The 19,223-nt window shown below is 38.0% G+C and overlaps 1 protein-coding gene across 1 annotated transcript in view; it reads left to right on the top strand.

Annotated features, from left to right (window-relative positions):
- The window catches only part of lmbrd1 (LMBR1 domain containing 1), a 51,464-nt gene that overhangs the window by 12,253 nt on the left and 19,988 nt on the right, over nucleotides 1–19,223 (top strand). The window contains exons 4-8 of the mRNA XM_032540657.1: nucleotides 3,503–3,600; nucleotides 4,273–4,340; nucleotides 7,434–7,522; nucleotides 12,616–12,689; nucleotides 18,884–19,009. Coding sequence (XP_032396548.1) covers nucleotides 3,503–3,600; nucleotides 4,273–4,340; nucleotides 7,434–7,522; nucleotides 12,616–12,689; nucleotides 18,884–19,009 — 455 coding nt within the window. The remainder of the gene's footprint in view (nucleotides 1–3,502; nucleotides 3,601–4,272; nucleotides 4,341–7,433; nucleotides 7,523–12,615; nucleotides 12,690–18,883; nucleotides 19,010–19,223) is intronic.

Below are 19,223 nucleotides of genomic sequence, written 5' to 3'. Positions count from 1 at the left end.
AGCTTTAAGTTTTTCTGTTGTGTATGTTAGCAAACATCTGTGTACCTACACATCCAGCAGAAATAGAGCAACACTGGCATCAAATTGGAGTCTTTCATGCTACCTCTCAAATTCTTAATATTCACTAGGGTTTTATCCCAGGTGTGGCCTCACAAAAATGGTGCTTCCCCTGATATTTACTGGAATTGAGAGTGCATGCTCATAGTGTCATACCTTTCAGCAAGTGTCTGCATGGACAGGTAGTTTCATCAGTCATCTAGAGTCCTTTGTCAGAGACAATGTTTCTGTGAGAAAAGCTCCCCTGGCTTTTAATTTTCACATAAAGTGTAATACATTTTGCCTGTCTGCAAGGGACAAGAGTCCAGGTGTTAATACCCCTGTGGATAGCCACAGTAAGGCGAGGACAAGGCTCTTATGTTTTTCACTATGTGAAACTACTGGTACCGCTCTGATTGATAGTTTGTTGTTGTAATAGTTGTAATTGTTGTGAGGTGCCACAAATGGTTATTATAATATAATGAGGTTGCTTGTGTTGATGTCCTCAAATTGTTTCCCCAGCTGGCACTCCATTGGCAGATCAAGGCTTTTCTAGCCACCTCCACATAAACCAATCCTCCAAAATATGTTTCTTTTATTTACATTTTTTGCTTTCTCCTTTTATGAGTAAATATGAGTATTCTATTTAGGAACTACAGGGTTAAGGCAGGATAATACATTATTTATTCTTCTGCTCTCTGTCAGGGGGATAAATGTGCTAAACTTGTATCCCTGGTCAGGCGTTTTTCCCGGTAGAAGATCTGCTTAGAGAGTAATGGATGATACATGATAATGCAGTATGACCTATTCTCTCAGTATGTTAATATTCATGATTAATTTTACCCATTGCTTTAACCTACAAGCATATGCCAGCGGCTGCATACTGTGCATGGCTTGCATTTATTGGCTCCTGGCATCATCCTAAACTCAGTTTGTCTAGCTGTAAATGAGTGTAAATGGATACCTTAGTCAAGCAATGAGCATGTGTTTATTGAAAGTAATGCCCTGTCACAATAACTGCTGGCAAAAAGCAAGCCACTATAACAGTGACATCGTTTGTCTGCAGCAGAGAGAGCATTTTGTGAAATATAGTCTATTTCACAATGTACTTCCTTGAGGCCATGCATTCTTGACTGATATGGAACAGTTCTTTTCCGAATACACATGGAAGTTTTGGAAATATGTTACTGATGTTGTGGATGAAATGGTTAGTTTTCAATTAAAAATAAGTTTATCATGCTATAATGGCAGTACTTGTGGCATGTATGTAGTTGTTGTTGTTTCTTATGGGTTTTACACATAAGAAACAACAACTAAATAAATTTTAGTCGTTGCAAAACCAATTTATTATTTATTTTTTAATGATCTAAGCACATGGCGAGAAGCGTATGGCACAGGTACGTGTAAGGCGTGTCCAAATCCTCTTTTACTCGTTTGACGGAGGGGAAAAGGTTCAAGAGGGTTGTGATGTATACAATGTGCCTATTGTTTTGTCACATATGCATGTTTATGTGGTTTACAGCTGTTTGATTTGTTATTATTTTATTGTATTGTAATGCATTGTTATGGTTGTTATGTTAGCTTGTGGTGATGACAAATGTGGGTGTTTGGGGGTGAGGATGTGTACATGTTGGAAATGGTGTGTTTTGTATGCTATTTTAACAAAAAATAAAAATTGTTCATCATAAAAAAACTGTCATACCAAACCTCTATTTAACATGTAGGGAAAAAAAGGAAATGGATTTAGTTGTGGTAAGCTGTTTGTATTCCTGCATTTTATTTTTGGTTAGCATCACAATGTGACTTTGTGACTATGTGTTAATGATTTACATCATAATCTTAAGCAGGGATTGAGCAATGTTAAACCTGTTGCTGAGCACATCTTTGTGACGTGCGTTTCTTTGAGTTATTTTGGGGTTGTCTGGGCTGTCTTCGACATCCATTTATTTGCGGCAGATAGAAACGTCCCCAGCTTGAAATAGCATCTCTCTATTTAAGTGTTTTTGACTCACCTCCACTCTATGAATTCCTAATGCATTTGGATGTTTGAAAGCGGCTTGTACAGGAAGAACCAAACACACAAACAAAAAGGATTGGATCAGAAAGTAGTGAATTCTTTCGCCAAGGTGTATTGCATCCACTTACTGTGTCCATTCATACAGAAGGTTACCAGCTCTAGTGAAGGAAATCAATTTTCAAATGCAGATGGCTTTTTGCTTTTACAGTGGTCAACATTGAAATGGGACTGATGATTACCTGCTTTGGGAGTTTTGCCCAAAGCAATATATATACACCAATGTCAGAAGGATAATGTTTTTAAATACAATTTTCTCTCTAATTCAATCAATTGTTTAGTGCCTTGGATCCCAATTAGAACAAAAACAACGTTGCCTCAAGACACACCCAGTGGAATCATTAACTGGCTTATACAAATATCACTGATAATAAAGAAAATGCAGTTCTTAGTGTGGTTTTGGTCCACTTATCATTCCAGAATGAAGTCAAATAAAGTTAACTGAATTATTAAGTACCAGCATGAAGAAATTTACTAGCTTGATATTTTACTACATGAACCTTACTGGTTGCGGATGCTAAAGAGACAATTCTAAATTATTCTATTTAAAAATAGATATTTCACTTATTGATTGATAACATTAAAGCACGCCAAACTTAACGGAACAATCTAGTATACTTTTTTCAGTTTTTGTTTTTATCAGCGAGGCTGGATAAAATTGTTAAGATTTTTGAGGGACCTCCGGTGATGATGCTGCTAGATTAAATTTAACCATTTAGTGTCAGAAAATTTTATAGATACAATACTTTGCTTAACAAACCAATCAATAACTTGTAAATGCATACATATACTGTACATCTCTGCACAGCGGTCTTTTATTGCTTAACTCATTTGTCAAAACATGTCAATTTTAAGCACCTGCTGGGCCCAAACATCTACTGTACATTCCTTCCGTGAAAAAACTATGTCTGCTGGAAGTTTTCCCGGACTTAATCATTTCATTAAAACACTAAAATTGCCTCACGAACCCACAAGCATGCTTTTAACAAGTATGATTGGTTTAAAAAGATTACAAACAATTCTTCTCAAACTCTAGACCCTGTGGCATTAGATGTCACTGTCATAAAGGATAGTAAGTAATTTAGATTGACACACTCTGAGTGCAAGATAGAAATGTGAGCAGTACAGTGAGCACAGAACTCAATGAAGTTAAAAACAATGAGCACAAAAAAGAAAACAGCTAATTTTCTAATAGCCCTTAAAGAAGCCTTAACATATGCTGAAATGTTACCAAATTGTTGGGAAATTTAAGGTTTATTCTTCACAGAAATCATGAATGCACTGTGATGTTCTAACATTTTAGCGTCATGATAGAACATGATGCCAAGCTGGGGAGGGGTTATGGATATTTAGTGTTTGTCTAATTCTTGGATTTCAATTCTTCTTTCATAGCACTTTACTCCATCATACTATTCTGTGTGTTCCTATGGATCCCCTTTGTGTATTTCTACTATGAAGAAAGGGACGACGACAACATGAACAAATGCTCGGTAAGAATGCACCTTTCTTCTTCTACACACTGCCATGTAGCCTGCTTAGATTCGGTTCTGATGAATTTAAATTTCATTCAGAGGATTCAGGTGAGGCTGGCACTTTTGGTTAAGTCTTTAAGTCATTTAGTGAAATTTTGAAGCTAGCTTAAAGCAACAGCCCCTTTGTTAACACTCATTTTGATATTGTACATTACAAACAATGAAAGCAATGAAAGAAACATATTTTTAAAAAGTTTGTGACCGTAAGAAAACACAATAGCACATTGTTAAACCGTTGCACCATACTGTAAATTATAGGCTGCATATTGTCACCTGGAAATTGACATTTTAAATCCCTGTCTTTCAAAGTCTTTTTAGTGAGTGACGTACCAAACACCATCTAATGCATAGTACCTTTTCTCCTTTCTATGTGTCAGTTTTGAGCTGACAGAGGCACTTTCTCTTACTTACAGGGATGTCTTTTGTATTGTTACTTTAAAAGTGCCTTGAATAGCACTGGGAGTGACATGTTATCTCTGCCAGGTCAAACTGGATCTACACTGACTCTGTGTAGCTCTCTCAATAGTCCTTAGCTAAATGGAGTATAACGCCCTTCCCTCACTCACAATGAATAATAATATTTCACTTCTTGGCTGTGATTGAGCAGTTTATTTTTTTCTTTTATTACAGCAAGTGAAAAACGCTCTGAAGTACACAGTTGGATTTGCCATTGTCTGCGTGGTGCTCCTTTTAATTGGGTAAGTTGGAGACATGGGTGGCTTCTTCTGCATCAGTACACGATAGGTGGACGGAGGTTTGGATGTGTTATTGTGTACAGTTAATGAGAGGTTGAATCCTCCAAACTGCTACAGAACCAATTTTCTGGCCGTGATTAACCATGTAAAATAAACCTTAGAAGAAGAACTAGAGACCTGTCTAACTATAATTTGTATTGTTGTCTATCTGATTCTAAAGTAGATTCCTTGCATTTTCTCTATGTACAATGTACTTTTGGAGGGAATAGTGAGGCATTTGTGTAACAATGTATGTACAAATCTGTATTGATGCAACTTTTTAGCCATGTCCCATTTATCGGCTTTTTTTTTACTGGTTGTGTTCAGGACCACCTGCACTACATAATAGAATTATTTGCAGCTGTGACAGCATGCCTGGAGTTCAATCTATACGATGCAATGTGCTCTCTCAACCATTAAATCGTGCATTGGACGAATGCACCTGACCTAGACACCTGACTATACTTTATAACAGCTTAAAGTTTGGATTTTAGGACTTTTTTATAGACCGAAGCAATTTAGCTCCTCTTTTACCTCATGAACTGGAACTATTGCTGCTTTGTTCTGGCAATTGTTGCTTTGGTCCTTGGATTTTCAACAACATGATAGCTTTTATCCTGGCTTGCTTTTCTGATACAGAGAGACATAATGGCTGTGTTTGGTGACTTTTCACTCAGTAGGTCCTTTCTTGAGGGCTTTTGTTTGTTCTCTTTATACTTTCCAAAGTGTTAAACTCCTTAAATGACCCCTGATATCTCACTGCTACTGGTTTCTTTTGCCTCTGCAAAAAAATTATCTTTACGAGTTATTTAGGCATATATCGAGCCTTTTAAGAATTATTTTTTTGGGGTTTGTCTAAATATTATTGATTATATTTTAACTAAAACCTTTACAAAAGTAGGATTGGGCATATGAAGCAAAGAGGGGGGTCTTTTGATATGTTGATCTTGGTAAATGATTTTAAACTTCCTGAAAAAATCTGTATAGAGTACCATATTTATTAGCTGTCTGAGAAAGTCTTACTTACTGTTAACCATTTCCCCCCTTCAGCTTATAGATAAGATATACTGGTAGTTTTAAGAAGTGCTGTTTCAGAAGGGATGACAAAATATGGTTTTCCCCCACAACATCGAAGTACTGTTCAGATACAATTCATATATTTATCTAAAACTTCTCTAGACATTAAAGGACACCTTGAAAAGTCTGTAGGTCTTTCTAAGTGAGTGAAGGTGTTAAATGGCTAAATGTTATTAGGATTATTGATTAATGTTATTAGGAGCTAGGGAACTTATTACAATAAACAAAACGTCTATCTCTTTAAGGAAACACAGATTTTTGGGGTGGTAGTAGCTCAGTCCATAGGGATTTGGGTTGGGAACCAGAGGGTTGCTGGTTCAAATCCCCGTACGGACCAAAGTATGGTGGTGAACTGGTAGCTGGAGAGGTGCCAGTTGCTCTTGAGCAAGGCACCGAAACCCCAACCGCTCGGGGCGCCTTTCCATAGGCAGCCCCCTCACTCTGACATCTCTCCATTAGTGCATGTGTAGGTCCTGAGCATGTGTGTGTAATTCAGGCCTGTGTGTAATGTGTGTAATAACAACAGAGTGAAAAGTGTAGTTTCCCCTTGTGGGATTAATAAAGTATAATAAAAAATAAAAAAAAGTAGGCTTGCACGATCCAGGGGAAAATACCAATCACAATTTTTTGTTTAGAATTGATATCACAATCATGACAAAGCAAAACAAATTGGCAATACCAAACCAAGGTTATTATAGTTTGGCATTTTTCATTAGTTTTTAATTCGTTTTCAAATTCAGTTTAGTTTGAATTAATTTATGAAGCAGGTTTGCTAGTTTATTTTTTATTTTTTGAAAATGCTTTGTTTTAATTTAGTTTTTGTTACTTTTTTGAAACATGGGCTATTTGTCGGGGAATTCAAAAAGGTCAGAAAAAGTATTGTGCAAGAATAACTCAACAAAAACATCACAACATTTTAGAAATATGTATTCAACAATAACACCAGTACATACAATGTGAATATGATGATGAGCACAGATATGTAAATAGTCAACACAAGATGCAGCAGTGAGTGCAGAATGTGTTTGACGTGTTCCGGGAGTGAAACCTAAACAGCCAACAGACTAAAGAAGACAGACATTAACAGGTGTTTTGAACTTTGGTTTGAGTTGCAAACTTTTTGAAGTCAATCAACTCCCATGCAGTCCCAGTATTCCACATATTAACCCATGTTCCCTCCCGCTTTTGGTGATTATATGTATTTACTAACTAGCTATCTGGTCGCCAGTGAATGCATACCTGTAGTGTTCTCTGTCCTGCTGTTGTTATAGCACATTGCACATCACCACAAGCCTGTAAACATGGAGGCCTCAATGAAGAGAAAGGGGAGCATTGCAGCGCTTGGGAGCGCCTTAAAACCTATTTTATAAAGTCTGTTTAAAACTCTCAGAAGAAAGTAGTAGCGTTTGTGATGCATTTGGCTCGTAAAATTAAATGACAACCAAAGTCATTACAAAAATAAAGATGGATCGAGATTGTGATTTCATAACAATTAATCATGCAGGCCTAGTTTAAAGGTTAAAACATGGTTAGTTGAAAGGTGATCGTATAACTTTATTGGGCACAGATATCTACATTCAAGTGCTGACGTGACTCATATTTGTAGTAGTAGAAGTAATACACGTAAAAAAAGTATTTTTAAAACAAGGTGTATGTCACTGTTTCTCAACAGAACTAGCTACAGTCCGTCTTTCTGACTGTATTTCTATGCCTCTCTTGCCATCTTCTAGCAACAGCAATGCTACTGGTATAGGTTCATCTGTTGTGGAATGATTCACAAAAACATGGACAGGTTTTTTTGTATTTTGTTTGAAACTTGTGTGTGGCTCGTAGAGAAAATTCACCAGTTGCTAAAACCATCACTGCCAGAGCGAAGTCTAAACTTAAGCGTATTGTGCACTGGGCACACTGACAGCCTGGAAGCAATGTAATGGATTTTATCTCACTTCTGCTGCTAAATTATTGTTTAATTGTTTTCAGAGCCTTTGTTCCTCTTGAGGCCCCACCTGGTCAGAATTCTACCCAATGGGAGAAAGTACAATACCTTTTTGAAGAGCTTGGGAGTAGTCGTAAGTATAGCCTCTTCAGAAAATACTTGTATCTTACTTTTATCATTGTTGTGTCCACAATTCCTTTATTTAATAAATTCATTCCACCCTACCCCTTCATTAGGCATAGGCATTACTCGCTTAATGTCAAATCTCTTGCCCCTATCCATTTTAACACTGCATAATTACCTACTTCTTTCTGTTATATTCTTTATACTATTCCACTACTTTCCAGCCACATAGATCGGTGTAAAGTCTAATGGTGTGTTTAGACAGAATGGGGAGCAAATTAGATGGGGTGCAATTGCAGACAAAACACAAGACAAAAGTTGTCTCAAGTACTTATGGAGTAATGCAGGTTAGCATGTTTAAAAAGAATGCAATGCTCCATAGGGTTGGTTGTGAGGGAAGTAATAATTCCATAGTTTGCTCATGTCTATAAGCTATAAAACCTAGGTGCTGAATAATAAGTAGGGCAGATTTGACTGTTTTACGCATACATAAACAAAACAGAATGCTACACAGTTGGTCCAAATACAGTAATTGGCATAACACATATTTTGAATGTGTTGTAATTTAATGACATAAATAACTTTGTAAAGGATGTACAAGGTCAGATTTTCTCTTTGTAAATTAGTAATTTTTCTATGCGTGTAAATACATGTAAGATAATAACAAACCTGTCACTTTCCCAGCAAGTCCACGGGATATATTTGAAAAACAATGACTTTATAGCCTTGATATTTATGTACAATAGGAAATTTACTAGTTATAATATTCCATAAAAATGATTTGACTGTGTGATCCCAACACTGTAAAGACAGCCTCCTTGAGCCTCTTCACTTGTTGAACGGCGCTTTGCCAAATGTGCACTCCTAACAATACTTTGGCCTTTTGCCATCTGGGGATCAAGGAGGAAGTTGAACCATCTGCCTCTCTTCACAGTAGTAGACCCCTACATGCTCTCCCTAACCTTCCTCCCTTGGCACAGGGGGAAATTGCTCGGCTGCTGAGGAGGAAATGTTAGGATCATCTCTTTTCTAATTCCTCATCTCTTCCCTCTCCAGATGGGAGGTTAATTGACTAAAGGAAAGGCCCTTTTGACACAACCCTGCTGACTGCTTTGCAACAACTGTTCATTAAGGCCACTACGTCTTTAATGGCCCCAGCATTACATATATAAAGGGGAACTATGCCGTTTTTTTAGCTTAATTTACCTTAACTGAACAGCTTTTGCTTAATTTGAATTGTGGCCGTCTCGCTTCCCCCTAGCGCCTGTGAACGGAAAAAACACCCTTGCAACTTTGGGCCGCTGGGCCACCGGCCAGCATCAGGATGTATCGCGTGATATCAAGTCTCACAATGTAACAAATTGCTTCACGACATTGCACACATATTTCCATTCAGGAACCGGCAAGCTATAAGAACAAGGTAACGATGGAGTTTTTTTACATCACACTATTGCATGGCTGAGCCGGCAAAAAAGAAGCAGAAAGCTAGGAAAGCATTGTCGAAGGATCAGAGAAAGAGGAAACAGCAGCCTGACCGAGTGAGGAGTCAGACTCAAGTAAACATCGGACTTGCCAGATATCTATTCCAAAGCTGTAGGGGGAGCTCCATAGCAAAACCTGCGAGTAAACGGCAAAGAAATTGCCCTGCATATTGCCCCTGCTTCTTTTTAAGATTATTTTTGGGGGCATTTTCAGCCTTTATTTTAAAAGGACAGCTGAAGACATGAAAGGGGAGCAAGGGGGGGGAATGACATGCAGCAAAGGGCCTCAGGTTGGAGTCAAACCCAGGTCTGCTGGTTCGAGAAGTACACCTCTATATATGGGCGCCCGCTCTACCAACTGAGCTATCCAGGCGCCCATAGCACCCCTTTAACAGTGTTTCAATGATGCCGAAATAATCCAGATCAATTACTATTGATGTTGGTATTCAAGTCTGGATAAATCTTGTATTTCTGGCCATGCCTCAATATGGGGTCCAGTGTGTGGTATTCCTACTTCAACTAAAAGTACTTAGGCAAGAAACACTGCCTATCCTCATTATGTTTATATACTATACATGTGTGAAAGCAAACCTAAACCATAGCAGTTATTTCAAACAGTGTGTTTTACTGTTTTCAATCCTCTTCTATAGTTTACAATAGAGAAAGAAAGCAATATGGAATTATTCTGTTTTCCTGTATGAGAATGGCTCTGTTTATTAAAGTGGTAAGAAAGTACACATGAATAAATAGAACAAAAAGAGAAAAATAATACATGCTAAAATATCAAACAAGTGTGTTTGCTTGTTGTAGCGCATGTCCACTCGTCTCGTCAACGTCAATGCCTGAAGGATATTGGCCTTCCTTAATCTCCACTTTGTTGCTCTCTCTATTTACATTTGATGTATTGGCAGTTTGACTACATGTCATAATGTATCCATGACTATAGCTAAATCGGTTTTAATGCCACACACCAGATAGCATGTTTTGGTCACAGAGTTTTAAAATAGCATGGGTAATAATGGAGGGTAAATGCATTTGATGCTGATTTCATTCATGGTGAGGGAGTTGACGGGATGATCTTAAGTCTCCCTCAGGTTGTCCCTCAACTGTGGAATTAAAGCTATTCCAAACCCTAAATGTATTCTGAAACACAAACTATAATATAACCCCATTTCCAATAGTATATTAGTTTTTCAGCTTAACCCAAACAGAGGAAAAGCAGCTACGGTGGTGTCTGATAATTTTAGCAACTTTGCTAAAGGCCTCTACACGCTGCTGTTTGGCAGTATGCAGTCATTGTTGCAGTCATACATTATACTATATCCCATCCCTTGAACATAGGCAGTTTTAATGATTCTGTCAATCCACAGAAGTAAAGGGCCCAGACTAAGGAGCTCCTTAATAAACACCTCTCTGTACAAGTCTCATGCATGCACAAAGCCTGAAAGGCTATATGCAGGGTGAGATAAGAGCTACCTAATTCCATTGCTGTTGGAATTGAAACTGTACAGATGTGGAAGCACTGCCGATAACAGACAATATTCCCTCTGTTTAATCCCCGGAAAATCTGCTCAAGAAACCAAGAAGACTGGCAGGAAACATCTATCCTTTGCTTTGTGTGGAGTTCATGGACTGAATGTTCTTGATGCAGAACATGGAGCTATTGTCTATTTTACCAAGCTCACCACTAAACAATGGCAGCAAAATCGCAATGAAACACTCGGGAATAGGAAACATGTATTCAAATGTTAATGTTCAGCCCAGCTGTCAGACTTCAAAGTTTTCCTTTTTGCATACAATACAATAGGGAGCAGGCATATAATTTATCTCTCATTTTCCACCTCTTTGTCCTGCTGCTTGTGAAATGCCTCTAAAAGAAAGTGATAAATGTTATAAACAGCACAAATTACACATGCCCTGAATACTGACTTAATATTTGCAAACAAATGCAACTGTCAAGGAGAAAGGCGAGCAGAGAGCCACCTATCCCTGTGCTGACAGGTGGGCTGGGCACTGAAGTTGCTGCTGAGAGGATGCGGGATATCTATAAAGGGACAACTGTGTAGCTTTTTACGTGGAACCCTATAACAGGTGGGATCTTGACAGGGGATAGAGGCAATCAGTCTCTCCATCAATCCCTGTCTTCTAACTCCAGCTCTGACAGCTGGTGTGACACCTACTGTTGCCCTTGCCTGATGGGTGGTCCCCTTTCTGCCTCAATCAAAGGTGACACAAATCAACTCAACCTACATACACTGAAAGATCCAGCTGTTTGAAAACTGTCCGTGATCAATGTATAAAATGACAACAAAAAATGGTGATGATGTGTCTCTAGAGGAAGACTTGCTACTGTGCATTCATTAAAGGCAGATATAAAATCCAGGAGTACCAATATACCAGCAGGAGGCCTTGTCCTTGTAAATAATATTCATCTCTATGCCATCAAGAAAATGAAATCCCTGATTTTTCCCCTTAAGAACATTGACAGAGGCGCACCCTTGCAGTTCCAGATAGCATTTTGTTATCCGTTTGAGGTAATGTTTTTTTCTCTCAACAATTCCTTGGGTTCTGTATTACATTTGGGGCTTGGAAAGGGTCAGTCACCCAAATAACTAAATTTTCTACTTACGTTATTGTTGCTGTATTTGCAGATGTTTTATAATGTCTGACACCAGTTTAAAGAGGTAATCCAGAAACCTCAAAAGAATATTCAAAATGAAAACAGCTGGAGAAACTAAAAAAAAACCCGCTGGATCCTACATTTTTCATAATCCCCCTAAAGATCCTCCTTACCTGGTTAATTCCTACTTATTTTTGATAAATGAAAATGTGTATTCTCCACAACCAAGCTGGTATAGCCCTAATAATCACATTATTAAGGCCTTCTCCTGAGACTTTACAGAGCTTCTCCAGGGCCATAGACTGTTTTCACGGGCTGAATAGTAAATATTATTTTATCTTTTTACTGGGTGAAAACATTTACTCTTTCTGAGTATCCATCTACCTTCACTAGAATTCCTATCAAGAGAGTTGGGCATCAAAGTCCATTTATCACACCCACTGAATAGGGTGATTGTTTCTGATCCAAAATGTTAGCCAGTAGCTAACATTAGGACATTAGCTATTTTTTGCATCTACTGTAGTTCCTTTCTGTATACCTTTCCTGTACCAGCTTCAATTTTGTAACAGCAGGTTTGGCTCTCTGCATTACAGCGATTTGTGCCTCACCACGAAACACAGCACTCCTGTTCCTTTTGAATTATATGCAGTGCACAGTGGGGGATTTAGAGCAAACTAGATTGCGTCAAATAGTCTTCATGAATTTCTCCCCTTGGAATTTCTACAGCAGTGCTGCACTGACATTTTAAAAGCATCTTTAGAATAGTCAAATAAAAATGTAGCTGCAGTTTTACTCTGTGCATACAGGCATTGCAATAGGGTTTGAATGCTGGAAACATTTTATTTGTCAATGTGAGTTTGACAGCTGACAAACAACAACAAACAGCTGATTGAAATACCATCAAAGCGCAAACAAGAAAGTAGGCTCATGATAGTTGAACTAGTGTTTCTTACAGAGGTCACGGTCAAATCTCTAATGACTTTTCTGTCCTTTCACCTGCAGATGGTCTACCTGCTCTGTCTTTCTCCATCAGCACCTTGACCTTGATTGGCATGTTGGCAGTGATCACTTACACGGTGAGTTGGGACCTGAGACAAGCGGTTGATGTTTTTCCATGTGGCATTTTATCTGCACCGTAATCAAGGCAAATCATTTAATGTAGTGATTTCCAAATCTTACCAGCCCTGTGGATTAATAGGACCGCTGCCTACTAAGATCTTTGACGTATAAATTGTTTTGAAGTATGAAGAAAGGCTACATAGAATAATTTCCCTTTTATTAGATTACACAACATGATTTTTCACCTGATGTGCCATGGTCAATAATGCATCTTTTTTTTAAATATTTAAGCCACAGTGCAGTTTCTTAAAGTTTTTTTTCTACAAATGGATTACAATCTTTTTGGTTGAGATGTACCTGGTGATGGAGTCGCTTTTCAGAATTAGTAATGCCTCATGATTTTAAAGCTCCGGCATTCAATTGCTCAAATTACTCAGACTGCTTTCTTTCACCTGAGCACCCGAGACTTTGCCATGATGTACATGTGTACCCTTCACTGGCTGATCAACCACTTATCAGCTGTATATTTTATACAGATCTACCTCAATGTCCATTAATATATGCCTGTATTTTGATTCCCTCAGCATTCTGCAGTATTTCATTTTTTCCTACATAAGAAAAATTGACTGTGCTTCAACACTTCTTATTGCTGTCCATTTTTCATTGCCCTTATTCTGGTAACTAGACTGTGAATATTCCCTCGAGGTGGTGGCACTGGTGTCAGGGTGGGAGTGACACAGACTAGAATCTACTGGGGGAAATGCAGAAAGTACCCGGGTATCAACTCAGAGAGCAAGAGTAAAAGTGACAGCCAACCCCAATCTATCCAGTTTCTGTTGAGCTCAAAAAGTCCTATTTGACAAATCACACAACAATTGAATGTGGGGCTCTTAATGAATAATACACAACCCAGTCAAGTAAGTTGTAGACCCAATCTCGCCTTAGGACATATTTAATCCATTTCAGCTGGGATTGTATCCACTGTTCTCTCACTTTGCTTCTCACATTCTTCTAAAGAGTGGATAAATAACTAAAACCTTTTTAGGATGGAAGTGTGCTTCGATATGCACTGACCCCATGTTGATTTTGACTCTGAATGCCCTGTGGAAATCAAAACTCCCAGTGTGTCTTTCTTTTTGATGTTTCTTGTTTTGATGAAGTCAATCAAAGAAATCAGGCCCTTGGGGGACAACAGCAGCCGCCCCTCCCTCTTTTATTCTCACAGACATAAATGGAAAAGCACCTTTTTTTCTCTTACTTTTTATCCTTTCATCTACTTAATTTGCTCTCTCCTGTCTTCAAGCAGAAAAACTCTTCTTGGTGGCAACCTACCCATATTTGCAAAGAGCTGTGGTGATTTATCATTCTTTACTATGTGTTACTATTAAGCCTAATTAACTAATGGAATCAAAGTGACAGGCTCCATAAGCAGCGGGAAGGTTGTCCATGCCTCCTGTGCTAATTTATCACTACTCTTTGTGCAGAACTAGCCATCTCCCCTTAATGCAAACACCTCTGTGATGTAAACGGTATATAGCAATGCAGCTTTGTGCACTTAAAAATAATAAAAAGTGAACCAATGTATTGCTTTTACTGCTTTGTTGGCCTTTTCATAGCACTTTCTGTTGTGCACACACAATTATATTAAACAGAGGCCACCTTATAAACAAATATATTCTTCCAGGTTGAAAAGGTTTGGTATCTTTCTGCTGAATTAAACAAAGGCTTTTAAAACTTTAAATGCAAAAATGTTTCTAATTGTCAGTAAACACTAATGATAAATGTAGCTTGTGACATTCCTGTCCAGTACATCAAATAGAGCTCACCCTCATACTATACCTTAAGTCTTTTTTTTTTTAATCACTGCACTGATAAGGAATGGAAGTGTATGTATGCATCCATGTAGAAAGGTATCTTGGTAAGTGTATATGTCCTTTAGTTTTTTTTTTGTATAATTTACTTTCTTGTCTTGTTTATTTTTTTCCTTGACAATCTGTTATGAGAAGGGGGGGGGGGGGGGGGCTGATATAAGCTGAAGCTTTTGACCGTACCCTTTAGATACGACCAATACATTTATTCATTCATTCATTCATTCATTCATTCATTCATTCATAATGGGACAATTCCGCTTCTAACCTGTAGACCGAAGCGGGACAAGTTCTCTAGTGTTGCCATAATACTCAAAAAGTCACTTTTTGATTGTGAGAATTTTATTCAATAAAGCAAATCTCCAACTATATTAAATTTCTTTCTTATTACCTGGAATGTTTGCACATGCATTTTCCTTCTAGATTATCTCCCGCTTTGTTTGATTGTACCGAGCAGACCGATCAGGCCATCTTAAAACTCGTGCATCATGTGAAGTCCTTTGACTTCATTTAAAATCTAAGCTGGCATATTGATTTATGACTCTCATGGCTCTTTCTCATGTGGACCTACCTTTCTCTTGCTCCTAAAGTACCAGCCATAAGATGCTGATGCAGAAGTAAAGTTGAGAAGATTATCGTTTGTTGATCTAATCACAGGGCCTGAGATTGACCTGGAAGATGGGGTCTCTGAGTGAATCAGAGAGGAATAACTTGTACTTACTTTAAGCTTCTCCAATCCTTTGATGCTTCTTTCATTTCTTTATTTTATATTTAAAATGGATCTATATAATTTATATTTCTTAACCACTTTTTAACTGAAGTTTAGAATCGTAATTGGATTTTTAACGTGTCTGTTCTCAGGTTAAAGGGCCTTCTGCAGCAACTATCTGTATGGCAAATTTCCAATATTAAAGGCCTTAGAGCATGATCCCTGCCAAAAAACACTTGAATGGGACAGAAAGAAAAATCAAATATTAGCATCTGAAATTACAATTAATTACAGTAATTAAAGGATGAGGGGATAGGTCGAATTTGATACAATGTCTTTAGAAACCCAAAAGAACTCTACTGGTCGGAGGTGGCATGGAAAGCCTTTTCATAACTGGGTTGCTATTTCGATTTAGTTTAGTTGAAAACAGGGTAAAATTGCTGTCCATTGAAAAGAGTTTTAAATGTTTCATTCACACACAACCTCAGGCAAAAATATATACTGTATATTGAAATACTATTTAGACCTCTACTGGGCCCATATGAAAAACGTTTTAAGCATGGAAAGTAATATTGCGGGGGTCAACCTAGGGCAAGTGATTTAACTAGCTGAAAGTGTGTGCTGCTCTGCTCTCTTCATTGGCTACTGTCATATCAGAATATTCCTTATTTTTATTACTAAATTTACTACACTCTAAACTATCATCTTTAAACTTTATAACAGCAATTGAAAGTCTGCAAGATCCAGCAGGCCCTGGACATTAACGCTGTAGAGTTTTGTTAGGCAGCTGTTGGAAGGATAGGAAAGGAAAACACAAGTTAGATAAGTCAAACAACAATGATATAATGATAAATCAGATCTGCATTAAAAATAGTTTTACCAATCACAAGTCAGCGCTTTCCTTAAGCCCATTATATCTATTGCATCATCTAATCACTGTCAGTTAACGGACAGATATACAGTATGGATTTTAACAACTGAGAAACAGATCAATTTGTGGAGGGCCTGTTCAGATGTGAACACTAAGTATCAAGGCTAATTTTTAGAATAAAGAATACAATGTATGTTTTATTCAATGGACACGCAATGTATATATAGCACCCCGATGTGTACAGAAGACTAGTAAAGACTGACTAAGCTTTGTCTGCATCACTGGGTTCCATGTTGGGATTTGCCTAAACTATTTAAATGCAACTGTTTTAACATAGAGTGGCCCCTTAATCATACCACTTCGTCAGTTCTGACCTCCATTATAATAACTGTGAAGGCCTTCAGAACCCCTTTACTGGATGTAAATAAGGTAAAATACTTGACCAACTGAGTCACCTTTTTATCTGAAATGGTCCTTATTACTTAGGTGGGACTCTCTTTCAAAAAGATAAATGTATGGTTGTCATGCAGACATAGAAAGAACATAAAAGACACAATAAAAGCAAACAAAAATGAGCTACCAACCAATTTACAACCCAACATATTATTAAAAAAACAGCTGATGTCCACGCTATGGAATACTTCTTTTTTTTGTGTCATTGGACTACGTCACAATACCGATCTTTTTTCTTAACGTGTTAACATTTTATGGTGTGATTGCACTTTGTTTCTGTGTTTGGAGATGCATCTCAACAGTAGGTCGAACACTGATTGTTCCCTGTTACATTTTAGACAGAAGACAGCCATGCTGCAATTGGATTTCAAAAGGGTAAATTGTTACAATGTAATTTAAAATCTGCTTTAAAAATAAACATACATTTTTATTTAGCATGTTTGTTTTGTCTATATGTGCTCATGCTGTGTTCCCCAAGTGGTAGGCCAGGTTTCAGCTGCTACAATAAGTTTTATTTTTATTTCTTTTGCCTCCCCTGGCTCAAATGCCAAACTCCGCCTATGCAACAAATATTGTCCAAATAATTAATATAATACCTTGTGATTGACACCCCTAAACATTATTGGAACTCTCTATAAGCCAATGTATACATAGAGTAGTTCTAATTAGCTACGTTTTACTGTAATTACCTCTTCATCAAAAGGTATTGAGGATGTAGGAGAGGGGGCTTCTCTGACTCCCCCCCCCCCCCCCCCCCCCCCCCCTTTTATTAGGCTCTACCATCACAAGTAGAAAGAGCAACAAAGAGGAGGCTTGTGTAGGAGACCAATGTCTACTTCTCTCTGAATGATTTCAGCCAGTAACCCCTCCTCAACCAACACACACATTGAGTCGCACACACTCCCATCCACCCTGCTCCAAGCTATTTCTGGTAATTATTGACCACAGTTGGTTTTTAAAATAACCTTAATGAACATGCATGATTATGAGTGAACTAAAAATGTGCACTTAACCAGAGGGACAACTGTGTTTTTTTTTAATTTTTTTTATAATTTCCCATGTAGTTGCACATTTGAGGGGAAGGGAAATGTTTCTCTTGGGATCTGGGACAGGTTTTCCTTTTATGAGTGTGTTTGATATTCGGGACATGCTCCGGCCTTAAGAGCTCCATGATTCATTGCAGGAGGCGACATTTGCCCGTAGCAGAGATCCACAGCAGAGACTAATAATAGTCTAGCCTGACTTAGTATCCCATGCGACTTTCTTAATGCTACCTAACACTCAGAAACTAGTAGAAGTTGATTTAGAAAAATATAGGCTCTGACGTTTCCCCACTTGAAAAATAGAATAAAAACGACAGTCTTTTATCAGGGCTGGGAATTATCTTGAAGATACACAGAAGGCCCCTTTGTTTTATTATGAACCCATAAATTGGCACTTCTTCAAGTTGGTTAAAGCGAGACTGCATAGTGAGAGCAAGAAAGCATCGGCCTGTTGCTGTTATTTTCATTTGTATTAATTGGTTAGTTTCCTGATATTAGAGATGTCACCTTATTTTTATTAAATGTTCAAACAGCCCTTTAGGTGATTGAACCACACTGAACGGATGTCTTTGGATTTCTGCACATATTATCTCTCAGTCTCTCTTTGCTGTCACTGTATGTATCTAAATGTGTATGTCTGGCTGTCTTTATTTATTATTTATAGATTGTATGCACCTCTAAAAGTTTGTGTATTGCTTTTTTTACTTCATGTCATTCAGCATTCATGAGAACTTGATGACTCCTCCTTTAACCCAGATTGTTCTCCTCAAAATCTGCTTATAAAAAATGTATCACATCCTGGATAGAGGATAGTGTTGTCACATGGGGGCACTGTTAAGCTATAAATTGCATCACGGTGATATAAGGCAGTGATATCCACACAAAATGGTTGCAGCAAATTCACCAATAAACCTCAGCACAATTATAGATTCCACCATTTAAATATTTTTCCTTTACCAAAAATGGCATAATCTGGAAGGCCAAAAACAATATGATATGCTGTGTGTGTTTTCTTACACATTTGACTGTTGTCGTGTTCAACATTGTCATAGGTTTGTTATTGTGTGTGTGCGCGTGTGTCTGTGTGTGTGTGTGTGCGCACGTGTGCGTGCGTGCGCGCGGAATGAGATGCCCGCACTCTGCTAATTCTCCCGTACATTTTATTGTGATGCAACGTTTCAACCCAGCCGGGTCTTCCTCAGACACGTGCCATTCCACTCTGACAATAATGTGTGAATAAAATAGAAGTTCTGCACTTGTCTTTCAGGCCTACGGTATGTCTGTACTGCCTTTGAACCTGATTAAAGGCACGCGGAGTGTGGCGTATGAACGCCTGGAGAACACAGAGGACATTGATGATGTTGAGCATCAAATAGAAAAGCTGAAAACCAAGGTTTGTCCCACTGAATGACCAAATGCACTGACACAGTGCATACTGCAATATGTGACATAAACACAATAGTCCAAATGATCTGCAAGTCATGTAATAGCGTTATTGAACAAAACCTCGAACAGATTCACAACGATTAAATCTATAAAAATATTTGAACACTTACTGTTTTTTTTGCGTGTATTGTGTAATGAGTCATGCATTCATTGAAGGTTAC

Source organism: Etheostoma spectabile, chromosome 17 (genome assembly GCF_008692095.1).
Source record: "Etheostoma spectabile isolate EspeVRDwgs_2016 chromosome 17, UIUC_Espe_1.0, whole genome shotgun sequence".
Taxonomy (NCBI): Eukaryota; Metazoa; Chordata; class Actinopteri; order Perciformes; family Percidae; genus Etheostoma; species Etheostoma spectabile.
This window is presented reverse-complemented; position numbering and strand designations above follow the sequence as displayed.